Raw genomic sequence first — 23,072 nt, 5'->3', positions numbered from 1 at the left:
AAATAATTACTATGAAAACTTTGTGGGGTTTTTTGTGTGTCAATTTGTAATTTATACCATTAGATAAAAACACAAACACCTTCAAGATAAGTTCTTTTCTACCTGGGGCTCCCTGCAAGGCTACTGTGGGACAAGGTCCTTAATAGTCTTAAGGGCCTTGTTGTTTAAGATTCTTAGAAGCTTATTGTCTAAGCATTTTTTTGTTTAAACAATTGTTTATTGTTTATAATTGCTTAAGAACTTTTCAAGACCTTTTATTTGTTTCTAAACTCTTAAAAGATTTAACAATCACATCCTCAGCTTCTTCCCTACCTTGAATTCATGCTTTTCTAACAGGCCTTGGACTTGATCTTACTGGAGAAGCTAAGGGTAAGAAATCATTTAATTTTCAGATCTTGTTCTACAATATTCCTTTAAATTCTAATTGAAAATGGAATAACTCCTTCTTTAGTACAGCTTTGTCTACTCATAGCTTATGATACATAGTCTAAATGTATATAAACAAAAAACAGTTGACATCTTCAACATTCTGCCTGGAAATCTCCTAAGCCAGATCAGTCGGTTCATTAAATATATTTTCTAATTCTCCACATTATCACATTTGCTAAACCATCTGCCATGACACAGCAAGAGCCCCCTTTCCTCAAGCTTCCAATAACATTTTTCTTTCTTTCTTTAAAGCCCTTATTGACACCCTCTCTGATGCCTATCGGGATTCTGCTAACAGTCTTCTTGAAGCCCTTTCAATGTCTGCCTGACACACTGTCCCAAAGTCAATGTCACAGGTTTTAGGTTTTTTTTATAACAGCATCCCAAATTTTGTTTCACTTATCTAATGCTGTATAATTACTTCAAAAATACAGGGAAAAAGCAATAATTTTATTGTATCTCACAATTAAGAAAGTCAACAATTGAGGTAGGTTTTAGCTAGGTACTCATTCTATTCTTTGTGACATCAAAGTGTTATCAAATGCAAGTCTGTGTGCCTGACACACAGTGAGGCCAAACAATATCAAAACATCAGAGTTTAGAATAGAGAAAGGTTTATTGCAGGTCTGTGCAAGGTGGCTCATGCCTTAAAAAGCCTATATTCTCAGAAAGCTTTCAGCAAAGCCCTTTTATAGAAAAGAGGTGGGCGAGGGGGACATGGTTAGGTGTTGCAAACTTCTTAACCTTTATTCTCGAGGTCAGGTCATGGTCAAGTAATGATGCTCCTATAAACCTCTCAAAAATGTTATTCTCTGTTCTGACAAGAAAGGGTAAGGTCCCAAGGCTCAACTTGAGCCCTTTGAGGTCCAGGCCCTGGCTCGGAGAAGGGGGTCCCTGTGTGGGCTGGTGACAAGCTCAACTTGAGCCCTTTGAGGTCCAGGCCCTGGCTCGGAGAAGGGGGTCCCTGTGTGGGCTGGTGACCCTGCCCAGAGCGTTCGTCCAGCACCCAGTCTGGGTTCTCCCACCATTGTCCAGGCCCGGCTGAAGAGGCAGATCTCAGCTGGTGGCACCCTCTGGGCCAGGACCTCAGACCCTACCCAGCCATCATTACTGAGGGAACAAAGTGCCCATGACCCAGCCAACCCTCAGGCTTTTTATTTAAACTGGAACACATCATTTGTATAGGATCGGTCATAATACACGTTCTACCAAATACCAGTCAGGTTAATTTTCAGCTCAAAGCTGCCCCTCTTTGAGTCCACAGAGGTGAACTCAAACTATGATGTGCAACATCTTGCACCTCCCTGACCTCTGGCCCCCTTTTAGGGGTGACAACTGATCAAAGCTTGACCAATTTTTGAAACTTGCATGTAGAGAGGGAAGTTGGTTGAAGTTATTACCTTAAAGGCAGTGCCCATATCCTCCAGTTGCTGAGGCGTCTGCAGACTGTGACCCAATAATACCGCCGCCACCATTATGTCATGGAGGTGGGGACAGGCGAGAGGTTCGCTGGTGCTTCGAGGTCTGGGCCCCGCCAGCGGACAGCTGTGGCAAGGACCCCCGCGCTCTGCCCGACATGGCTTTCAGCCTGTCCTGGGCGGCGCCTCAGATCACCTGCTGTTACCGAAGTCAAAGTACCTGAAGGGTCCCAGGGAGAAGGCTACGATCCGTCTCTCTGCTGGAAGGACCACTGAAAGGTGACTGGTGGCAGAGCGGGACCTCTGACGACGTGGCTCAGGGTCTCCCGCTGTTTAACAGTCCAGTGTTAACTGCAGAGTTCTAACGGTCAACCGCTAACCCTGGAATGCTAACCGTCAGGCGCTAACGGTCGAGCGCTAGCTAACCCTGAGCGCTAACTCTGAGCACTAACGGTCAATCGCCAACGGTCAATCGCTAACAGCTGTGCACTCGCCCCGCCCCCTACTGCAGAAGGAAGTTACTCAGTGGTATTCACCAGGCAAATGGGAGGGTTGGAGGGGTCAAGACAGCTTTACTCACATACCTGGCACCATGGCAGGAATAACTAGACTTCCAGGCTTAGCGGCTCAGTTAACCAAAACGTGGTCTCTCCAATGTGGTGGTCTTTTCATATGGTGGCTCACCTCTCTGAGTAAGTATCTAAGTTTGTAAGACAGCAACCTCATGGTCTTTTATGACCTAGCCTCCGATGTCAAGAGTTGCATTTCTGCTGTACTGTATAGATCAAAGACATCACTCAGATTTGAGAGGAGGGGACAGTGGAAAAACGTCCAAGAATGTGCAGCCAGTTTTGAAAACCAATATAACAAATCTGTACTATGAAAAGCATTAAAGGAAGCTCTTCAGGCTGAAGTGAAATGATACTAGATGAAATTTAGATCTACACAAAAGAATGAAGGGTGCCAGAAATGGTAAACATGGAGATAAACTAAAATTTAAAAAAAAATTTTTTTTTAATTTTTTTAAAAATCCGTTTCCATGCAGCCATGTATGACAACCACAACACAAAAGACAGGAGTGAGTAAAATAGATCTGACCTTATGTGATTGCAAACAGAAGCACTCTTTCTCTTTTTGGCTGTACTGGATCTTCATTGTGCACAGGCTTTCTCTATTTGTGCAAGTGGGGGCTACTCTCTAGTCGCAGTGCACGGACTTCTCATTGTGGTGGCTTCTCTTATGGAGCTCGGGCTCTAGGGTGCACAAGCTTCAGTAGTTGTGGCTCATAGGCTTAGTTGCTCTTCACCTTGTGGGATCTTTTTGAACCAGGGATCGAACCTGTGTCCCCTGCATTGGCAGGCAGATTCTTAACCACTGGACTACCAGGGAAGTCCCAGAATCACTCACTTTATTAATCAGAATTGTCAACACTGTCAACCAGTGAAGCAAGGGGGATAGAAAAGGAGCTACTTTCAAATAGTACAATAGTAGCGTACACTTGTCACAATATCAGAGGGTGGAAGAGAAAGATATCAGGGTATTGATTCCCTCAGGTCTCTTCTTAAGGAGTCACCGTGGGCTGGCTCTTCAAACAGGCTCTCTGCCTTCAATTTCAGATATCAATATTCTCCTCATGCCTTTTCAGCACTCTTAATATCCCAGGGTACTCACTTCATTAACTCTTGTGATAGACTCTGAATCTCTTTTAACATCTACTAACCAACTTTACAGATCAAAGCAAAAATTCAATTTTTAGAAAAGTAATATTCAAAATAGTTTACTACTACTAATTTAAATCCTAAAGAAAATTTATTAAAACTAGTCAATCAACAACTGTGTATTTTCAAGGAAAAACATTACTATTAAGTAGAGTACTTAGTATGAAAACTATGAATGGATTGTAAACCTGTTCTCATTATTATAAAGAATTTCAACCTTCTCAATGAAAGAGTATTAGATTTAGAGTACAATTTTAAAAAATCAAATTATCTACATTCTGATTAATGACAATAAAATATGTTCTGTCAATTGAAGCAAAAGCAATGGATTCTCTTCTGGCATTTGCCATCATCTGCTTAGGTGTACAAATATTAGACTAGACTTCTGAGGTTAGGCCATAAAAGGCCATGTAGGGTCTGCCTTGTTCACTGACACACTTGCTCTTTTTTTTCTTTTCTGACACACTTGCTTTTTAGAGCACTGAGCCACCACAGAAGAAGAGACCGTGCTGGAGAAGCCACATTTGGTCTACAGAGCCAGCTCAGCTCAGTCTTCTTCCATAAATGGTAACGACCAAGAATCTAAGGAGATGATTATTAGTAGGGCTCAAAACAGGACTATATTTGTATAGCCATTTCAAGCATAAAACCTAGTATGAAGAAATCATATTCATGAGTACTCACTTCAGGTGGCAGAGTATGGAAAATTGTTCAGTTCAGTCATTCAGTCGTGTCTGACTCTTTGTGACCCCATGGATTGCAGCATGCCAGGCTTCCCTGTGCATCACCAAATCCCCGAGCTTACTCAAATTCATGTCCATTGAGTCGGTGATGCCATCTAACCATCTCATCCTCTGTCATCCCCTTCTCCTCCTGCCTTCAATCTTTCCCAGCATCAAGGTCTTTTCAAATGAGTCAGTTCTTCACATCAGGTGGCCAAAGTATTGGAGTTTCAGCTTCAGCATCAGTCCTTCCAATGAATATCCAGGACTGATTTCCTATAGGATCGACTGGTTGGACCTCCTTGCAGTCCAAGGGACTCTCACGAGTCTTTTCCAACACCACAGTTCAAAAGCATCAACTTTTTGGTGCTCAGCTTTCTTTATAGTCCAACTCGCACATCCATACATGACTACTGGAAAAACCATACTTTGATTAGATGGACCTTTGTCAGCAAAGTAATGCCTCTACTTTTTAATATGCTGTCTAGGTTGGTCATAACTTTTCTTCCAAGGAGCAAGCATCTTTTAATTTCATGGCTACAGTCACCATCTGCAGTCATTTTGGAGCCAAAAGTCTCTCACTGTTTCCATTGTTTTCCCATCTATTTGCCATGAGATTATGGGACCGGATGCCATGATCTTAGTTTTCTGAATGTTAAAAATTCACAAAATTGGGAAAATTGTTAGTTCAAATAAGTAGAACATATACATATCCTAAATCCAGTAATCCACTGCTGTATATATATTCTCAACAGAAATACATGCATATGTATGTATATATTATCTACCTAAGTATCAAAAGACCTGTACTACACTTTCAAAACAGAACTTCTCATATTAGCCAAAAACTAAAAACTGCCCAAATGCCTATCAGCAATAAATTGGAAAAAAAACTATGTGCTTCTTACAAAATAGAATACTTAACAGTAATAAGAATAATCTACATGGAAAAAAAAACAACATGAATGAACCTCACAATATTGAAAGAAAAAGGCTAAACATAAAAAATGTATATATTGTATTATTCCATTTACATAATGTACAAAAACAGGCAACAACCAATACAAGCTCTTAAGAATCAAAATAGTGGTTACCCTTGGGGCAGTAGGAAATGACAGGAATGCTAGTATGGGTCACTGGTAATGTTCTGTTTCTTGATCAGGGTGCTGGTTAGATACATATGGTGGTTTAAAAACATCCCCACAGATCCTTTTACACACCTCCCATCAGAAAATGAAGACCAGTCCCCTCTCCTTGAATATGGCTGGTCTTAGAGACTCATCTGTAGCAAACTATGCTCTAGAACTAACACTGTATGACTATCAAGGTTAGGTTAGAAAAGGCACTACAGCTTCTAATTGACTCTCTTTCTTAGAACATTCACCCTTGGTATCCAGTCACCATGCTTTGTAAAAGTCAAGGAGTCACATGCAAAGGCCATGGGGAGGTATTCTAATCACAGACATAGCTATAGCTAAGGTTCCAGTCAATAGGTAGTACCAATGGTCAAATACGTAAGTGAAAGAGACTTCAGATGATTTCAGCCCCCAGCAGAAAAGTTATCCCAGCTAAGCCCTACCCAAATTGCAAATCCATAAGCAAAATAAATGTTATTATGCATGCTCAGTCACTAAGTCATGTATAACTCTTTGCAACCCCATGGACTGTAGCCTGCCAGGCTCCTCTGCCCATGGGATTCTCCAGGCAAGAATACTGGAGTGGTCTGCCATTTCCTCCTCCAGGGCATCGTCCCAACCCAGAGATCAAACGTGCATCTCCTGCATTGGCAGGTGGATTCTTTACTACTGAGCCACCTGGGAAGCCTATTAAATTTGTGGGTGATTTGTTTTGTGAGTATATGTAACTAGAACACGCAACCAGTGTGCTTGCTTTGTGAAAATTCTTAAGTAACAAAATTATGATATATAGTTGGATTCCACATTTGTAAATTCAATCAACCATAGATGAAAAATATTTTTTAAGTTCCATAAAGTTTCAAGAAGCAAAATATGAATTTGTTGCACACTGACAACTATTTACAGTGCATTTAAATTGTATTATAAGTAACCTAAATATGATTTAAAGTATGTAGGAGGATGTGCATATGTTACATGAAAAACTACATCATTTTATTTAAGAAACTTGATCATGCAAGGCATGATTTGGCATTTCCAGGGGTGGAAGAGGGGCCTGGAACCAATCCCTTATGGATACCAATGGACAATTGTATACACCTTTCCATATGCATATTATACTTAGGTTTGAAATAAAAATCATATCATGGAAACATGCTCAAATTTCTCATCAAATTTTTATATTTTATTGAGGTGTTTTTATAAACTCAATATTTCAGATCTCCCTTATACTGTGCCTTTTTCTTATAATTACATAGTAGTAGAGAAAAAGTAATGGATTTGTTTCACTACATCCCATATAGACATGTCCTAATCACCGTCAGTTTACCCTTGCACACTGCCTAATTCTGATCATTTATCATGTGTGGATGTAAAAAAAAAAGTTAAGAAGCACTGCTACAGGAGATATCTGTCCAGCAACATTCTGTCTTCTTCTACAATGTAGAGTATCATTTTCCTTTGAAGAACTATCTCCCTTTGGATAAATCAAGGTTGCTGAGACCTGATTATTGCCCAGCTTTTAAAAAATTCTATTACACCTCACATTCTTCTAGAAATTTTCTTATTTTATTTAAGTTGGCAATATTTAGTCTCTATTCTTCACAAAGAACACCTACTGATATATAACTCCAGTGCTAGCACATTGGGACATATATATAGCTGATGATGAACAAATATAAAATGTTTATAAAATTATATTGGACAACTGGTTTTTGTCAAAAGCACAAAAACAACACAATGGAAAAAGAATAGCCTTTTCAAGAAAATGCCTCAAACCATAAATAACAGTTAACTCAAAATACATCATAGACCTAAACATATAGCCTAAACTGTAAAACTTCTAGAAGAAAACATTAGATATAGTCTTATTGAGTTTAGGGTAGGCAAAGATGTCTTTAAAATGAAACTAAAAGCACAATTCATTAAAGAATACATTGGATTTTACTAAAATTCAAAACTTCTTAAAAATACACTGTTAATAAAAAACAAACAAAAAAAACCACATTGTTCAGAAAATGAAAAGATAAGCCACATACTGGGAGAATATCTTTGTGACTATATCTGACAAAGAACTTGTATCCAGAATATATAGAGAACTCTCAAAATTCAAGAAAACAAGCCAATTTTTGAAAAATGTAAGAAAGATCTGAGTAGACACTTCACTAAAAAAGATATGCAGATGGCAAATAAGCACATAAAAAGATGCTCAACATCATTAGTCATTAGGAAAATTTAAAGTAAAACCACAACAAGATATCAGTATATGCCTATTAGAATGGCTAAAATTAAAAACAACTGACCACTGCAAGTGTTCTTGAGGATGTGAAGGAAAAGAAACTCAATCTCACTCCTGATGGAAATGTAAAATGGTTCAACCACTCTGGAAAATAACTTAGCAGTTCCTTAAAGTTAAACATACATCTGCCTATGATCCAACCATTCCACTTCTAGATTTTTATCCAACAAAAAAAAAGAAAATATATGTCCATACAACGACTTGTACACAAATGTTCATAGCAACTTTATTGGTAATAGCCCCAAACTAGACACAACTCAAATGTCCATCAACAGATGGTAAACTGCAGTGCATCCATATAATGGAATACACTTATCAATACAAAAGAATGAACTACTGTACACAAAACGACATGGATGAATATCAAGATAATGACACTGAGGAAATGAAACCAGACCCCCCCAAAAAATGTTATACATACATACTTTTACATATTCATTTACGTAAAAGTTTAGAGAAGGCATCTATAATGACAGAAAGTAAAACAGTGATTGCTTAGGTGTGGTAGGCAGGGAGGAATGAGAGAATCACAAAGGGGTGTGAGGAAACTGGAGGATGATGGAGTTAGTCATTTGATTCTAGTGATTTTAAGGGGGTATACATATATTAAAAATTTACCAATTTATACTCTCTAAATATGTTCCATATATTATATGTCAATTATAGCTCAATAAAGCTGTCTAAAAAGACTGCAGCTCAGCTGTCCGATTTTGAAAGGAACAGAAAGGAAATCTTAGATAAAGGACTCAGTGAGGTTTATAAATTATCCAAGTATGCCAGGAATCCATACTTCCTCCGTCTAGCCAAGCTTCAGCAGAGTTTAATGAGCCATCTCCCGGCTATTCTCCAGAAATGGTAACAACTGCACTATTGGATCTGTTTTTGGTAAGAGAATGACACAATCAGTATAAAATGAATGCTATGTCTTGTGAGAGACTGTCAATTAAACACATAATCCACACTTATAAACATTTTTAAAGGGCTTTCTCCTTGCAAGATAGCTTTAATATTGAGAGTGCACATTTTGTATGTGAATGCCAATACAGACACACTTGTTACTTCACACATCAGCGCTTCAGTTTCTTTACCTGTAAAATGTCACAGGAAATATTAAAACCAGGTGACTAAATAGAGCAGGTTTTTTCAGAATTATTAATTCTTTCTTTTTGAGCAGAAACTCTTTCTTCCCCTATGCTCTGAGAGGTATCCATTTCTTCCCAATTCTACCAGCAGTAATTAATTACTTTGCCTGAGTCAAGCTTCTCTCCCAGAAGTTTCATCCTACCATTACTAGACTCCTTGACAGAGGTCCAAAAGCAAGTTCTCTGCCATAGTCAAGCTGACCATTAAATCAGTTAAGAAGGTGTCCAAGTCTCTGCCAGACTCAGCTGTGACTTGGTACCACAATGATGTGCTGGGTGGCTTTGAGCTCTGTGCATTGTGTATTCTGGAGATTGAGCTTCACTTTCCAGACAGTCATTTTTGGTTGCACGGCAGGATGGGGAGTATCTCAACAGTATCCCCATTTCTAATTGCAGGTGGAGGTGGTTTTCCAGGATGGCCTGTGTTCTCCGGAAGCAGAGTCCTGTGGGCTTTGACTCTTTACCAGGGGATACAAGAACTAGGACCTACAGAACATGAATAGTGGTTGCGTCCACAGACTCTAGTATTAAGAGGCTCTAGCTTCAATTTCCAGCTGTCAAAATGTGTTTGGCTTTTTCGTGTCCAAAACTCAATTTTTTCATCTCTGTAACAGGGCCAAAGCTATCTAATTTTCTTGTTTTTAAGTACATTTTTATTGAAATGAAACATATATAAAAAGTGAAAAAATTGTAAGTAGTTTGATCAAACCTTTACAAAATAAAGAGAGCTATAATCAGAACAGCTATAACTAGCAACCAGATCAAAAAACAGAATATTATCGACCCTCCAGAAGACCACTCTCTTGCCTCATTACAGACATACCCTCCAAAGGTCAACTACCCTGACTGCTAACAGCACCAATTAATTTTGCCTGCTTTTAAACTTTCTGTAATAGGATTCATACAGCGTGTGTTCTTTTGTGTATGACTTCATTCTGATTGTGAAGTTTATTCCTGCACTTGAATATAGCAGTATCTTTTTGTTTTAGTGAAGTACTCCATTTGGGGGTTATATCATATATGTCATTAATAAATATTCCCTATATCATTATTCATATCTGTATCTATAGTCAAATTAGTTCATTATTTTGTTAAGCCCTCCTATGCTGTTTCTGATAATGTGTCTAGTGGTTCTGCAACTGAGAAAGTGAAAGTGTTAGCCCCTCAGTCCTGCACCCACCCCATGGACTGTAGTCCTCTAGGCTCCTCTATCCAAGGAATTTCCCAACCAAGAATAGTGGTGTGGGTTGCCATTTCCTTTTTCCAGGGGATCTTCCCAACCCAGGAATCGAACCTAGGTCTCCTGCATTGCAGGCAGATTCTTTACCGGGTGGGCCACCAGGGATGACCACTGAAAAAGTTGTGATAAAGTCTCAGTTACAATCTCTATTAGAGTCTCCTATGATTATGGTTCAAGTATTTCTCCCTTAGGTCTATTTTTGCTTTATATATGTATGTCCTTGTTTGCATCCGTGCTGAGTCGTGTCCGACTCTTTGTGACTCCACAGACTATAGCCCACCAGGCTCCTCTGTGCATGGAATTTTCCAGACAAGAATACAGGAGCGGGTTGCCATTTCCTTCTCCAGGGGATTTTCCCGACCCAGGGATTGAACCCTCATCTCGATGTCTACTGCATTTGCAGGAGGCTTCTTTACCATGCTACCTGCTGCTGCTAAGCCGCGTCAGTCGTGTCCGACTCTGTGCGACCCCATAGACGGCAGCTCACCAGGCTCCCCCGTCCCTGGGATTCTCCAGGCAAGAACACTGGAGTGGGTTGCCATTTCCTTCTCCAACGCATGAAAGTGAAAAGTGAAAGTGAAGTTGCTCAATCGTGTCTGACTCTTTGTGACTCCACAGACTATAGCCCACCAGGCTCCTCCGTCCATGGGATTTTCCAGGCAAGAGTACTGGAGTGGGGTGCCAGTGCCTTCTCCGTTACACGCTACCTGGGAAGCCCTAATTTCTTTAAATGTTATTAACGTCCATTGTAAATTATAGCAGATTGGCCAATTAATACCCTGAACACTAAAAATAGTATTTAACACACTAACTCAATTTTCCTTAAATATATACTTAAATCAAAAGTTTGAATAACTGTAGCTTACAAAGAAAACAAAGCTTCATTTCTTGACTTAAGAACTTGAAAAGCCCAGAAGCAAAAGCAAACCAAAATCAAGTAAAGTCCTAAACCCATGGCTGATTCATGTCAATGTATGGCAAAAACTATTACAATATTGTAAAGTAATTAGCCCCCAACTAAAATAAATAAATTTATTAAAAAAAAAAAAAAAGAATGTTACATGAAAAAAAAATAAATAAATAAATAAAATGTTACAAACCCCTAAATGCCAAGCAGGTTTGCCAACAAAGCTCCGCCCCCGTGCAAACCCTGCCCACTTCCGGCTGCCCCACCCACTTTCTAACGCTGGAACACCGCCCCTTTCTGCGAGGTCCCGCCCCCTGCACCTGATCCTGGTTCCCATTGGGTGAATCCGGATGCTGTATACACACCCTACACACGCACGTTTGGCAGGGCCCTTTTCGCGCCTGCGCAGCAGCGTCGTCAGGCAGCTGGAGACTAGGTCCAGGGGTTGGGGGGAGGGGGGAGGAGATCAGGCCGAATCTTCCTCCGTAATAAGAAGCTACGCGTCCCGCGGTCCTGGCTCTGTGGGTCCGGTCGGATCAGGCCTGGGCGCTGGAGCTACTGTGGCTCCCGCCGCGGCGGGTGCGATGGAGGCCGTACCGGAGCCCAGCGCTCACGCTGGGGGAGGCCGAAACAGCCGGCGGTGCTAGTAGATGAGGCGGCGGCGGCGGCGGCGGCGGCGGCACGGACTCTCCATGAGCAAGCGGCGGCGGCGACGGGTGCGGCAGCACCGGCGGTTTTCGGTCCCCGGGGAGGTACGAAAAGTCGGCTTCCTGGTGGACGGAGACTGGACGGACGCCTTCCGCGGCCCGGCCCTCTCGCCCATTACCCGCAGTCCCAGGCGCTCAGCGGGGCCACTGCTCGAATGCGGGCAGGGGATGCCCAGCCCCTTCACCGGCTCCGGGTTCGGGGATCCACCCGCAGTCCAGGGCCAGCCTTCAGTGCCGGGCCTTCCCAGGAGCTGCGGGCCGGGGGCGGGGTGGGGGCCCACCGCATACCCAGCCCCGCGCTGCTTAGAGGGGGACCGCGGGGCCGCTTTCTCGACTATTTGGGGGCGCTGACTCTGGAGGGGACCTTCATGACCCCCGAACTCTTAGGGTGTCTGGCATTGAATGCTTTGGGTAAATGGTCTGGTCCTCACGACCAGCGTGGATTACAGATTGTCACCCTTGGAAACGACCGCAAAAGGTGTTTTTTTTTGCCAAGGAAATAGAAGTCTAGGGAGTTTTTCTGGTTTGTTCAAACTAGGGGACCTATTGAGGCAGGAAAATAAAGCCAGTAATACTCCAGGACTTACAAATCACAGTCTAACGAAACGATGTTTTTGACAGTGTACCAAAACTTAAAAGACAATTTTAAGTAAAGTTCTTTGCACATTTTCTGGTCTTTTTTAGTCGCTTTTATCGTAATTTATTTTAGAACAAATCACCATGGTACTGCAGAAGCTAGACTAAGTGTCCTTTAGTTCTTTCAATCCTCTTTTATCTCCTTTTTTTCCCCCAGAAAAAGGCTAGAGAAATCATTTTATGTGTGTGTATATATTTTTAAATATATACATGCAGTTATAAAATATATGTTTAATTCTCTCAGAGTGCAACTTGCTTTACAGAGCAGTACTCATTTAGTCATGTCTAAAAGATAATTTGGCAAAAAATACTACAGAATTTTACAGTTCCTTTCTAATGCAATATTTAAGAATCTGAACTCACACTCTTAATCATATGACCTTGCTACAAAGTTCTTTAAAATGCCATAGAAATCAGTCAAACCATGAGGAACGTTATTTTCATGTTTTAAATATTTAAATATCTTGTGATTTTTTTTTTTAAAGAATATGCTCTGAAACATTTCTTCTTCATTAAGCAGAAACTGAGTTTGTGTTTCCTTGGCTCTAAATTTGCCACTCCCTCTTATTCCTAAGTGGTTAACTAGAGCCAGCATGTTAGCAACTATATATAAACATCTACACTTCAGACTAAATATAGTGTTGAATATTTTAGAGTCCACAGGACCTTGCCTGAGTCAGAAATACTGTGTGTGTGTGTGATAAAACTGAATTTTTAGGTTGCTGGTGTTAGAAAATAGGTTTGAACTTAATTTTCCACACAAAACACATAGGTCTGCAGCATTGAGTGTTGGATTCGTATTGTGCTTGGGAGGATGTGGCACCTGAAACTATGATCAAAATAAGACACTGACCTCAGTCACTAATTTCTGTCTTCCCCCTCCTCAGATGCTTCCCATTTTCATGAAAATATGCTTTCATGAAAATGCAAAACATGAAACATATTGGAAAATCCTGTGATGTTTTTAGTTTAGACATTTGTTCCAAATAAAGTAAAGCAATTTTTTTCAATTCAGTTTCATTAGGACCTCATTCTTTTTTTCAATTTTGCTTTATATACATACATATGACACCAACATGTTTATTAGAATACTGTCAGTGACTTTAAAACTAAGCTCTTAGTTATCCTCAAGGTTGGGGGAAGATAGGTGCCCGTTTAAATAAGGAGGACACCTCAGTTCATTCCCAAAACATGCAGAGAGAGGAATCAGGGTAATGAACCAAGTTCTGAACCAAGATTGTCCCAGTATGGCCTCTGTATTTCAAATTATAGGATATCTGGCATGGTCCTTCCCAGGTGGCGCTAGTGGTTAAGAACCCGCCTGCCAATGCAGGAGATATAAGAGACCCAGATTCAATCCCTGGGTCAGGAAGATCCCGTGGAGAAGGGCATCACAACCCACTGCAGTATTCTTGCCTGGAGAATCCCATGGACAGAGGAGCCTGGCCGACTACAGTCCATAGGGTCGCACAGAGTCGGACACGACTGAAGCAACTTAGCATGCAGTGTGGTCCTAAACTGCAAGTGAAAATCTCCCAAGTGCATAGAAATGATTTTTGTATTAGTTGTGCTAATACAATTAAGTTCTCACAATAACAGTACTCTTCATATGTTGTCTTTCAAAGCCAGTTGACCTTTCTCTATACCCCAACTAAGAATTCCATTATATCAGTTTCATAAGTGGAACCACACATATTAACAAGAAAATGAAACACAGCTCATATTTTGGAGGAAGAGGTTTACATTAGGAATGCACTCAACCAAATTTAGACTGTATCTTTAAATAGTTTTATTTTTATTTAGAATTTTTTCATTACAAGGTTTTCCTCTGTCAGTGATAAAACCTGCAATATAACCAATAATAATTGGTTGGGTGGCATCACTGACTAGATGGACATGAGTTTGAGCAAGCTCCGGGAGTTGGTGATGGACAGGGAAGCCTGGCATGCTGCAGTCCATGGGGTTGCAAAGAGTCAGACACAACTGAGCGTCTAAAGTGATAATTAATAAAAAGGTCCATCAAATGACCATTCTGTATTTCAAGAAAAGGTTACAACTTCTTAAATGGTCTTTCCAGAGACCATGCATGTTGCTGAAAAAATGGCTCATGGCTTGAATTGTTTTAATTTTTGTTCCTGTAGGAGTCCATCTAACCAAACTTAATTTAATCTTTAGATAGCTGTATTTTCATTTAAACATATATCATGCATTTAAAAGATAAAGTCACAAATTTACAAATACTATCTTAAACTTTTAAAATGCAGGATGAAGACACTGTTTGAAGAGATCAAAGCATCAATTAAAAATAACTATAACCAAGATCGCTCATTTTGGAGGCCTGTTCTTCCTTGGGGAGGTGTTTTTACTATCAAAGCTGGCCGCAAAGCAGTCTCCTGTACACCACTCTATGTTGAAATAAGACTGAAAAATACCTGCACCATAGATGGATTCTTGATGTTACTGTATGTCATTCTCAATGGAAATGAAAATTTCCCCCGGGAACTCTCTCTTCATTTAGGTAGAGAGTTTGTAGACTGTTTTCTTTATTTAATGGACACCTACAGTTTTACAACTGTGAAGCTACTTTGGATTTGGGACAAAATGGAAAAACAGCAATACAAGTCTGAAGTTCATAAAGCTTCATTAATAATTGATTTGTTTGGGAATGAACATGATAATTTTACAAAAAATCTCGAAAATCTCATGTCAACCATACAAGAGAGTTACTGTTCCAACTGGCGATGCCCAACTCGAGTGCAGGAAGATCAGCAACGCACAATTAATATAAAGTAAGTTGCTCTTAAATCTGTTTTGTCACATTTAGCAAAAGCAGTATGCTTATAATGCATGACATAGATAGATAGGAAAATAGGTAGGTAGATAGATATAGTCAAAGTACTTCTTAATGTACAGACCTTGTGTGCAACAACTTATGTATAAAGCAACCAGGCAAATGCAAGACTCTTCAGTGGGTTCCATGATAAAAAAAATTTTACTCTTCTATTATATCTAAACATCTCAGGATTTACAAAACCAATTGATAACTATTTCACTTGCAAAATAATGACCTACTCAGTATGCACAATGTTTTCCTCTCACTCAGAATTTACTAATACTAGGAAGATAATTCCTTGTGTCACAGATTTAACCTCTCCAATGACACTTAATACTATATTGAAATGTTTCCCTCTCTGAATAGATCCCTGTCAGGTAGGCTAGTTCTACATGAACAGAAAGATTGAAAATACTCCATGGCCAGGGCATAATTAGAGACAGAAATCCCAAACTTGGCAGTGTTAATACCTGAAAAGGATACAGATGTAAGGAAACTTTTTATTGGCTAGAAAGGTACTGATAGCCTGCTGAGGGGAGAAAAGGAAGGACTTCAAGCTGGTAAAATGACAGGGAAGAAGGCCAAACTGGCAAGCCCTACTGGAGTATTGGGAAACATTAAAGCCCCAAGGGCACATGAGCTGGAAAAGGGATAATTGCCAGTGTGGGGGTTGGGGAGGTGGTGGGAAACAGGACAGAAAAACAGATCCAAACACATTTTTGTCAGAAAGCATACTTGGCCCTGTGGTCCAGGAAGAAAACTGCCTAACAGATTGTTCCCTTGTGGGATTGTACATCACATACCCAAACTTACTATATTCACATTTTCTGTATAGCATATTTAGTTTAATATTATAACATTATACTTAGGATAATGGGAAAGCAGAAGATCTGTTATTCTTTTTAGAGACTACCAATTAATGTTTCCCTTGTTCTGAAATATATGTTGGCCATTTTGCTGTATTGCTGATAGCATGATGTTGATTTTGAAATTTCCATCAGGGAAAAAGTTGTTACTGTTAAATCATAATGGACTTTTAAAAAAGTGCTTCAGAAATTTGTCTTTTTTTTTTTAAAAAACTACTTTTAACTTACATATGTTTTGAAACTATAATGAAGTATTTACAGCCCTATATTAATACTAGCATTTTGTGCCTCTCTTAATAAATATTTTTCATTATACTCTATATAACTTTTTAGTTTTCTGCCTATTTTCTAATCCTGTATTTAAAACAACCTCTGAAGTATGTAGGAAAAGTTTTTTTTAACAAATGAGGAAACTGAGGCCAACAGTGGCTCTCACTAACATTGAATCAGGTAACTAATCAGCTGCTCTCTTAATTCTGGATCCTGCTTTCTTACATCAGGACCAGGATCCACTCTATTTAATCCTCCCAGAAATTTTTAAAGTAACAACTGTGTGTTTCAGGATCAGTTTACATACATACTTAATGTTTCTTAGAAAGTTTCATGCATTAATGTTTATTAAGTTCAACTAGTTTCTATACTGTCTATAAGAAATACAAAGATGAATAACAGAGGTTATATTTTTATACGTGCTTTACTAATAATGAATGACTTGTAAAATTTGTTATCCACATAATATATTTGGGCTTCCCTGGTGGCTCAGCGGTAAAAAAATCTGCCCGCTAAGCAGGAGACATGGGTTCAATCCCTGGGACAGGAAGATCCCCTGGAGAAGAAAGTATCTACCCACTCCAGTATTCTTGCCTGGAAAACCGCATGGACGGAGGAGCCTGGCAGGCTGCAGTCCATGGGGTTACAAAGAGTCGGACACAACTTAGCAACTGAGCAACATTAATATATTTACATGTAAAATGCTGAAGCATTTCTTACATGCGTTTTGCAATTGTTATAGTCCTCCCCAAGAAATTCCACATGGAAACCTGATACGACTGGCTGTGGATGAGTTATTCTGTTCCAGGATTGAACTGTGTGAAGAGCATGGGTGAGTATATGATAGACATTTAAGATGAAAGTATTTCTGTGTTTCTTATAAAGAAACCTGGACTGGTATGCTAATTATGAAACAGCAACTCATAAGTGTTTAGGAAGCCTAATATTGTTGGAATCTTAACACCATCTAGTTTACTGTACCATTTTATGCTGTGCTGCAGTTGCTTGATGAATACAAAGCAAATGCCTTTTTTTCCCCCACTCCTGAGTAGGTACAATAAAACCTTGCTTAACCGGAACCCAGCTAATCTGGACCCTCAATTAACTGGATTTTTTCCTGTACTCCTCATTTATGTGCAGTTCAGTCACTCAGTCGTGTCCGACTCTTTGCGACCCCACGGACTGCGGCACGCCAGGCCTCCCTTTCCATCACCAACTCTCGGAGTTTCCTCAAACTCATGTCCATTGAGTCAGTGAGAAAGCAGTAAATGACAACCAAAAAGTTTAACCTAGTTAAAAAAAGAAAAGAAAAAGGAAATCCAAAGGGGCAGAACATATTCACCCCAGCCTCTTAATTTTTATATCTACAGTATTATACAAGGAGGATTAATATTTAGAAGGATGATCTTACACCTAATTAATCACAAAAGAAGGAAAGAATAAAATACCTTCAGTTAATTGTACTTAAGTCCAGAAAGTGAACTAGGTGTATTTTCGCAACAAATACTGAAACAAAATGGTTTTCAGATAACTTAGTTTAGTCAGTGTTTGTCAACCAAAAGACTGTCCCCTGAGCATTCCAGTTAATTGAGATTTTAGTGTTTAATTGTATTTGTTTTATTTTAATTCATATGCTTAATACCTGGTGCTACTAGGAAAACAGAATCTGCTGCATCATAATGGCAAAAGGAACCAATCAGGGAATTTTATCCATTCTAAAGAAGACTGTAAGAATCATCTTATTGCCTCTCTGCCATTTCTCATTTGAAACCAGCCTAGAGAAAGAAAACCTTTTTTCTGAATCAAAACTTTTCTATCAGTTCAAAAGACCACATGCTTTTATAAGCTGAGATAAACATAGTTAGCTTTTCTTGGAGTTTTAAAAATGTCATTTTCTTATATATAGACTCTCTCAGCTTATAAACTCTGAGACTTATAAGGTATTAATAGGCATATAAGGTATTAATACAGCCATACAATTTTCCCATACCTAAAATAGATAATATGCTTATTATGAAATTAAATGATAAAGACAACTCAGAGTGATAAAAGGCAGCTTTGTCTCAAGTGTAATAAAGTTCATGCCTATTTTCAATTTTAGGTGTGGTGGCTTAAGAGAGTTTTCCCAACGAGTGTTCTGCCACGGGGCACCCCCTTTTGTTGTCTTAAATATGCAGCATTGGAAATCTGAAGATCTGGCATATGTCCCCTATTATTTGGATTTATCTGATCACAAGTAGGTGCTTTTTGTTTGTTTTACAAGACTAATAAAAGAATTTTATTTATATTTTTCTACTAGTCTATCGTGATTTTGACTAGCCCTTAAGGAAATACATAGTGTTACAAAAAAATCAAAGCTATCTCTAAATTTATATACCCTGAATAAGATCAGTATATACTACAGGGAGTCAGTTGCTGGCAGTGTACATAGCAGTTAGGTACTTAGACTATAGAATAGACTGAACTGGGTTCAAATCCCAGCCCTACCTTTCAAGCAATGTGACGTTGATCCAGTAGCAACCAGTTTACACATCAGTTTTCTTATCTGTAAAACAGAGATGACAGTGTCTAAAGTGTTTAGGATAGTACCTAAGACTTAGGAAATAGTAAATACTGGCTGGCCATTACTTGTATTTCAGGCCAAAATAGTGTATAGTATGAGGTCATTTAAACAGAAAATATTACTGTCATCATTAGGTTAAAATCCAAATTAGGATATAAGGGATTCTTTTAATTTTTTGCCTTTAAACATTTTCTTGTGTTTTCTCTTATATAATAGAACCATGCAGTTCATGAGTTAATCTATTAAAATAATGCCCTTAAAAATGTATCATTTTTTAAAATTCTTGAACGTCTTACTCCAAATTACCAATTATAGTACATGGTTTTTACAGATGAATGTCTTTTTGCAGATAACAGAATGCAAATAATCTTATTCCTTAGTTAAGAATGTAAGGAATGCTTTTTGTAAGAACACAGTACTGTTATTTTCTGCCACACTTTGTCATTTAATTTGCAGATATTTGTTGGAAGGTGCCACATTGTTTAACAAAGAGGAACATCATTATTCTGCAGCCTTTCAAATTGATGGACATTGGATGCACTATGATGGCCTCAGAAATGTGAATTTAATTTTGTTAAATAAACCCCCAGAGTTTCTCCTCTTGTCATCATTGGTTTATATTCGAGCAACAGAGAAATAAATATAGATTGATGCTAAATTATATTGTTTTCCCTCCTGCCCATGCTCCCCCAGATGAAGGGCTTTTGTTTTGTATATACTTGGTATCCAAGGAAATAGTTCAACTATATTAGTTTCAGAGGTGTATTTTCTAGTGTTTAGCCCCAGGTAAATGTTTTATATAGAGAATCTATGCAAAAATGTTTGTATTTCTTTTTTCTTAATCCCAGGTTATTTTTGTACAAGCATATTTTATGTTGAAATAAAATATATCTTGTAGCACTTGTATTTTTTATTTATATGTACCTCAAAGGTTTTTTACAATTCTGTCTTTGAATCTGAGAAAATACTTCATCATTTGAATTTTCAATTTTTTCTTTTGGATATCCAGTTAAAACCTGGGTACAAATCAGTTTTGTTTATATAAATTTAACAGTTCAAAATACCTGACTGTATTTATTTGCCCTACCTCATTATAATCCAAAGTGCACTATTGGATCTAGTTTGGATTTGAATGTACAACTTAGAGATGGTTTAGTCTATTTTACCTGACTTGCCTAATGTCCCTGCAGCATTTTTTTTTAAATACTTTGGTAAGAATGTTTCTCTGGACTTGAATTACTTCTTTATAATGGCAAATAACTTACTTGCTAAAGTATTAAAAACCTAGCAGTGGATTTTAAGTGTTAACTAAGCTCCAAGCTTAATTAAGCTTATTTTTACTCAAATAAATTATATAACTAATGTTTAAATGTAATAGAAGTTCTCTAATAAAAATTTATTTTGCAGATAAGACAGCTATAAAAAGTGTTAGGCAAACTGTATGTTTACTAATGTTGAATGAACAATGGAAATTTACTTTAAACATATACTTAAGAGAAAATGGGTGCCTGAGAATACAGTTGACTCTTGAACAACTCGGGGGCTAGGGCCCTGATCCCCCAAACAGCCGAAATCCCCCCGTGTAACTTTACAGTTGTCCCTCCATACCTGTGGTTCCACATCCTTGGATTCAGACAACCTCGGATCATGTAGTACTACAGTACATGTTTACTGAAAAAAATACCTGTATAAGTGGACCCACACAGTTCAAACCCATGTTGTTCAAAGGTCAGTTGTCTTTCTCTTCCTAGTAAGTCACATTAGCACAGAGGAAAAAATACTTAAGTTTCGGGGGTAACATCTGTGTGCTGCCTTAATAATAGTAAATTGATACCATGAGACTTTCTTTGATTTGCAGTATAAATCACCGGAAGTGTGTAGGTATCAGAATATTATGTTTCTTTTCAAAGACCTAGGATCTCTCTTCCTTTTGCAATTTAAAGGAAAAGTAATAAGTAATGTTCTCAAGGGAAAATACTTTTTGAAATCTGTCATCATTTATTTCAGTGTTTTCAATGTGGTTGACCCTAGGTTTGGGGTTGAGATTGAGTGCAATATATTTGGAGATTTCTACACAGCGTCACAATTCACTGCCATTTACCAAATTGCTAAGGTTTAATTCAATAAATTAAGTCTTACATTGCATTGGTGCCATGTTAAGATAACTTACTGAAGAATGGATAAATATAAGTGCAACATTGATGAGTATGCCTTTTTATCATATGTAAAAAAGGAATATTCATAGTATTTGCTCAAAGTAGTGATCTATTTTATTTTTTTAAAAATTCACCCAGAGTTTATTTAAATCATTTCTGCACGTATTTAAATAGGGTTTGATTTATTGTATACTTTTCTGGGGACAACTTACTGCATGAATCAAAGTATACAGAAACACAAATATTAGCATATACATAAATGATATCATTAACAAAATTATTCCTGATGCAGATTTATTCTTTTATGAATTGCACTTTATTTGGAATAATTCTAGCTTATCACAAAACAGTGATATACCTACCTCACAGGGTTGTTGTGAGGATTGAAATGTTTGTTAACATATTGACTACCTTGAACATGCTAATAAAAAAAACATTTTTTCTACCTCTTTCATGTACAGGCAAGTTTCCTAGATTCTCTCTTACTAATGAACTTTTCAGATCTTTTTAAAAATTATTTGAGCAGTAGTTCATATCAGTAATGGAATTAATGTGTAATGAAATTTAAGCATGCCTTCTGGACCCCAGATGATTAGGATTTAATGATAATAGGTATTGTATTGTTATGGTGGTAATTGAAGACATTATTCCCTCCTGACCAAATAGTGACTAGGAAAGGGGTGAAAAAGTATGAAGTTAACAAGATTATCAAAATATGTGAAGGTGAGAGTATGGAAAAAATTTTATAGCCTTAAACACTATTAGAGAAATTGGAATACTGAGGGGGACAAAAGGTATGAGGGAATAATCAAAATATGTTTTTAATCAGAATGTCACAAACCACAACTACACCTAGGGTAGAGCAGAAATTATTTTAAAACCCTACCTCCATCAAAGGGGGATAAAGAACAAAGCAAATTTAAGGGGAAATCTCCAACATATGGGCTTCCTTGGTGGCTCAGATAGTAAAGAGTCTACCTGCAATGCAGGAGACCCAGGTGTGATCCCTGGGTTGGGAGGATCCCCAGGAGAAGGGAATGGCTACCCACTCCAGTATTCTTGCCTGGAGAATTCCATGGACAGAGGAGCCTGGTGGGCTACAGTCCATGGGGTCGCATAGAGTTGGACATGACTGAGTGACTTTCACTTTCACTTTCTCCAACATATAAGTAGAAATCTCCAACTTCTCTTCAAAGAAACTTTACCCTCCACCCAAAACTTAACAAATGATCTTAGATTTATCTTTCAAAGTAGCTTTTCATTACTAATTATTAGGGTTGATTTAACCTAGATTGTCACTGGATCTGATCCCATCAAAGAGGAGGAGAAAGATCATCACCACAGGCATGCTTTCTAGGGTGAATCCTAGGTTCTATTTTATTCTTACAGTATGAACAGCTAAGCTATATAAGCAGATGACTACTGTGACACATAAAATGCTGTATTTGTTGAGCATATCAACAGTTTAGTTTTATGATTAAATGATTTAATAATAGTTACTTGACAATAATTGTAATGCACTATAAGCAGGAAGGGTAAACAGTTCAGTGTAAAAACGACAGCAATTACTACTATTAAAAAACAGCCTAAGCAAACATCTATATTCTCACCATCTTCCTTTGTTAAAATCAAAAGCTAATATCACATAGGTTTTGAAGTTCACCTTGACAACTTGATGCCTTACTAACAGTTCCTACTTACCCAGCTGGCCCAGGGTTCACCCTCTGCTCAACTGGACAGCTTTCAACTTCAAATTTTAAATTCGATCTGAGGGAAAGCAGCCTTTTACTTTATCTCTGGGAAGGTGAGAAAGTTGGCGGGGAGCCAGGTGATTTCTTCATATGCTGATATCTACCTGAGGATATATCTTAGAAGAGGTGGCAAGAATACACAGAAAAACTGTACAAAAAAGATCTTTACGACCCAGATAATCACGATGGTGTGATCACTCACCTAGAGCCAGACACCCTGGAATGTGAAGTCAAGTGGGCCTTAGAAAGCATCACTACGAACAAAGCTAGTGGAGGTGATGG

General features: G+C 38.5%; 2 protein-coding genes and 1 long non-coding RNA gene across 22 annotated transcripts in view; 1 reads left to right on the top strand and 2 right to left on the bottom strand.

The window, feature by feature from the left end:
* The window catches only part of LOC145529023 (uncharacterized), a 1,122,255-nt gene extending 1,119,718 nt beyond the window's left edge, over window positions 1-2,537 (bottom strand). For 10 of the 12 annotated variants that reach the window (XR_014070838.1, XR_014070837.1, XR_014070843.1 and 7 more), the window contains exon 1: window positions 1,830-2,128. The gene's annotated coding sequence lies outside the window, so the exon portion shown is untranslated. Of the gene's footprint in view, window positions 1-1,829; window positions 2,129-2,431 lie in introns of those variants that run through there. The other 2 variants (XM_081548496.1, XM_081548506.1) reach the window with 1 other exon arrangement.
* Window positions 1,014-21,488, top strand: DORIP1 (dopamine receptor interacting protein 1). Of its 9 annotated transcripts, none has more exons than XM_081548492.1 (6): window positions 1,014-1,053; window positions 4,043-4,132; window positions 14,616-15,140; window positions 17,063-17,152; window positions 18,422-18,556; window positions 19,340-21,488. In XM_081548492.1, the coding sequence occupies exons 3-6, from the start codon at window positions 14,617-14,619 to the stop codon at window positions 19,521-19,523; spliced, it is 933 nt and encodes a 310-aa protein (XP_081404618.1). In that variant the 5' UTR covers window positions 1,014-1,053; window positions 4,043-4,132; window position 14,616; the 3' UTR covers window positions 19,524-21,488. The 9 variants fall into 9 exon arrangements, with proteins under 9 accessions (XP_081404618.1, XP_081404617.1, XP_081404610.1 ...); XM_081548491.1 differs by lacking the exon at window positions 1,014-1,053 and adding an exon at window positions 1,934-2,126; XM_081548484.1 differs by lacking the exon at window positions 1,014-1,053 and adding an exon at window positions 2,355-2,539.
* On the bottom strand, window positions 7,924-11,945 carry LOC145529031 (uncharacterized). Its single transcript, XR_014070855.1, has 2 exons — window positions 11,198-11,945; window positions 7,924-11,058 (listed from the first exon to the last, which is right to left on the bottom strand). It is a non-coding gene; the product is annotated as an uncharacterized LOC145529031 (long non-coding RNA).
* Window positions 21,489-23,072: the final 1,584 nt, after the last annotated feature.

This window comes from Giraffa tippelskirchi, chromosome 12 (assembly GCF_054371585.1).
Source record: "Giraffa tippelskirchi isolate mGirTip1 chromosome 12, T2T-mGirTip1v1.2.pri, whole genome shotgun sequence".
Taxonomy (NCBI): Eukaryota; Metazoa; Chordata; class Mammalia; order Artiodactyla; family Giraffidae; genus Giraffa; species Giraffa tippelskirchi.
This window is presented reverse-complemented; position numbering and strand designations above follow the sequence as displayed.

Bases quoted from the DNA above. Each gene is read 5' to 3' on its own strand.
- DORIP1 (XM_081548484.1), top strand. From the start codon at position 2,502: ATGTGGTGGTCTTTTCATATGGTGGCTCACCTCTCTGA. The intron at 2,540-4,042 runs GTAAGTATCTAA...CTTGCTTTTTAG, and splicing joins ATGGTGGCTCACCTCTCTGA to AGCACTGAGCCACCACAGAA. The intron at 4,133-14,615 runs GTAACGACCAAG...TTTAAAATGCAG, and splicing joins TCAGTCTTCTTCCATAAATG to GATGAAGACACTGTTTGAAG.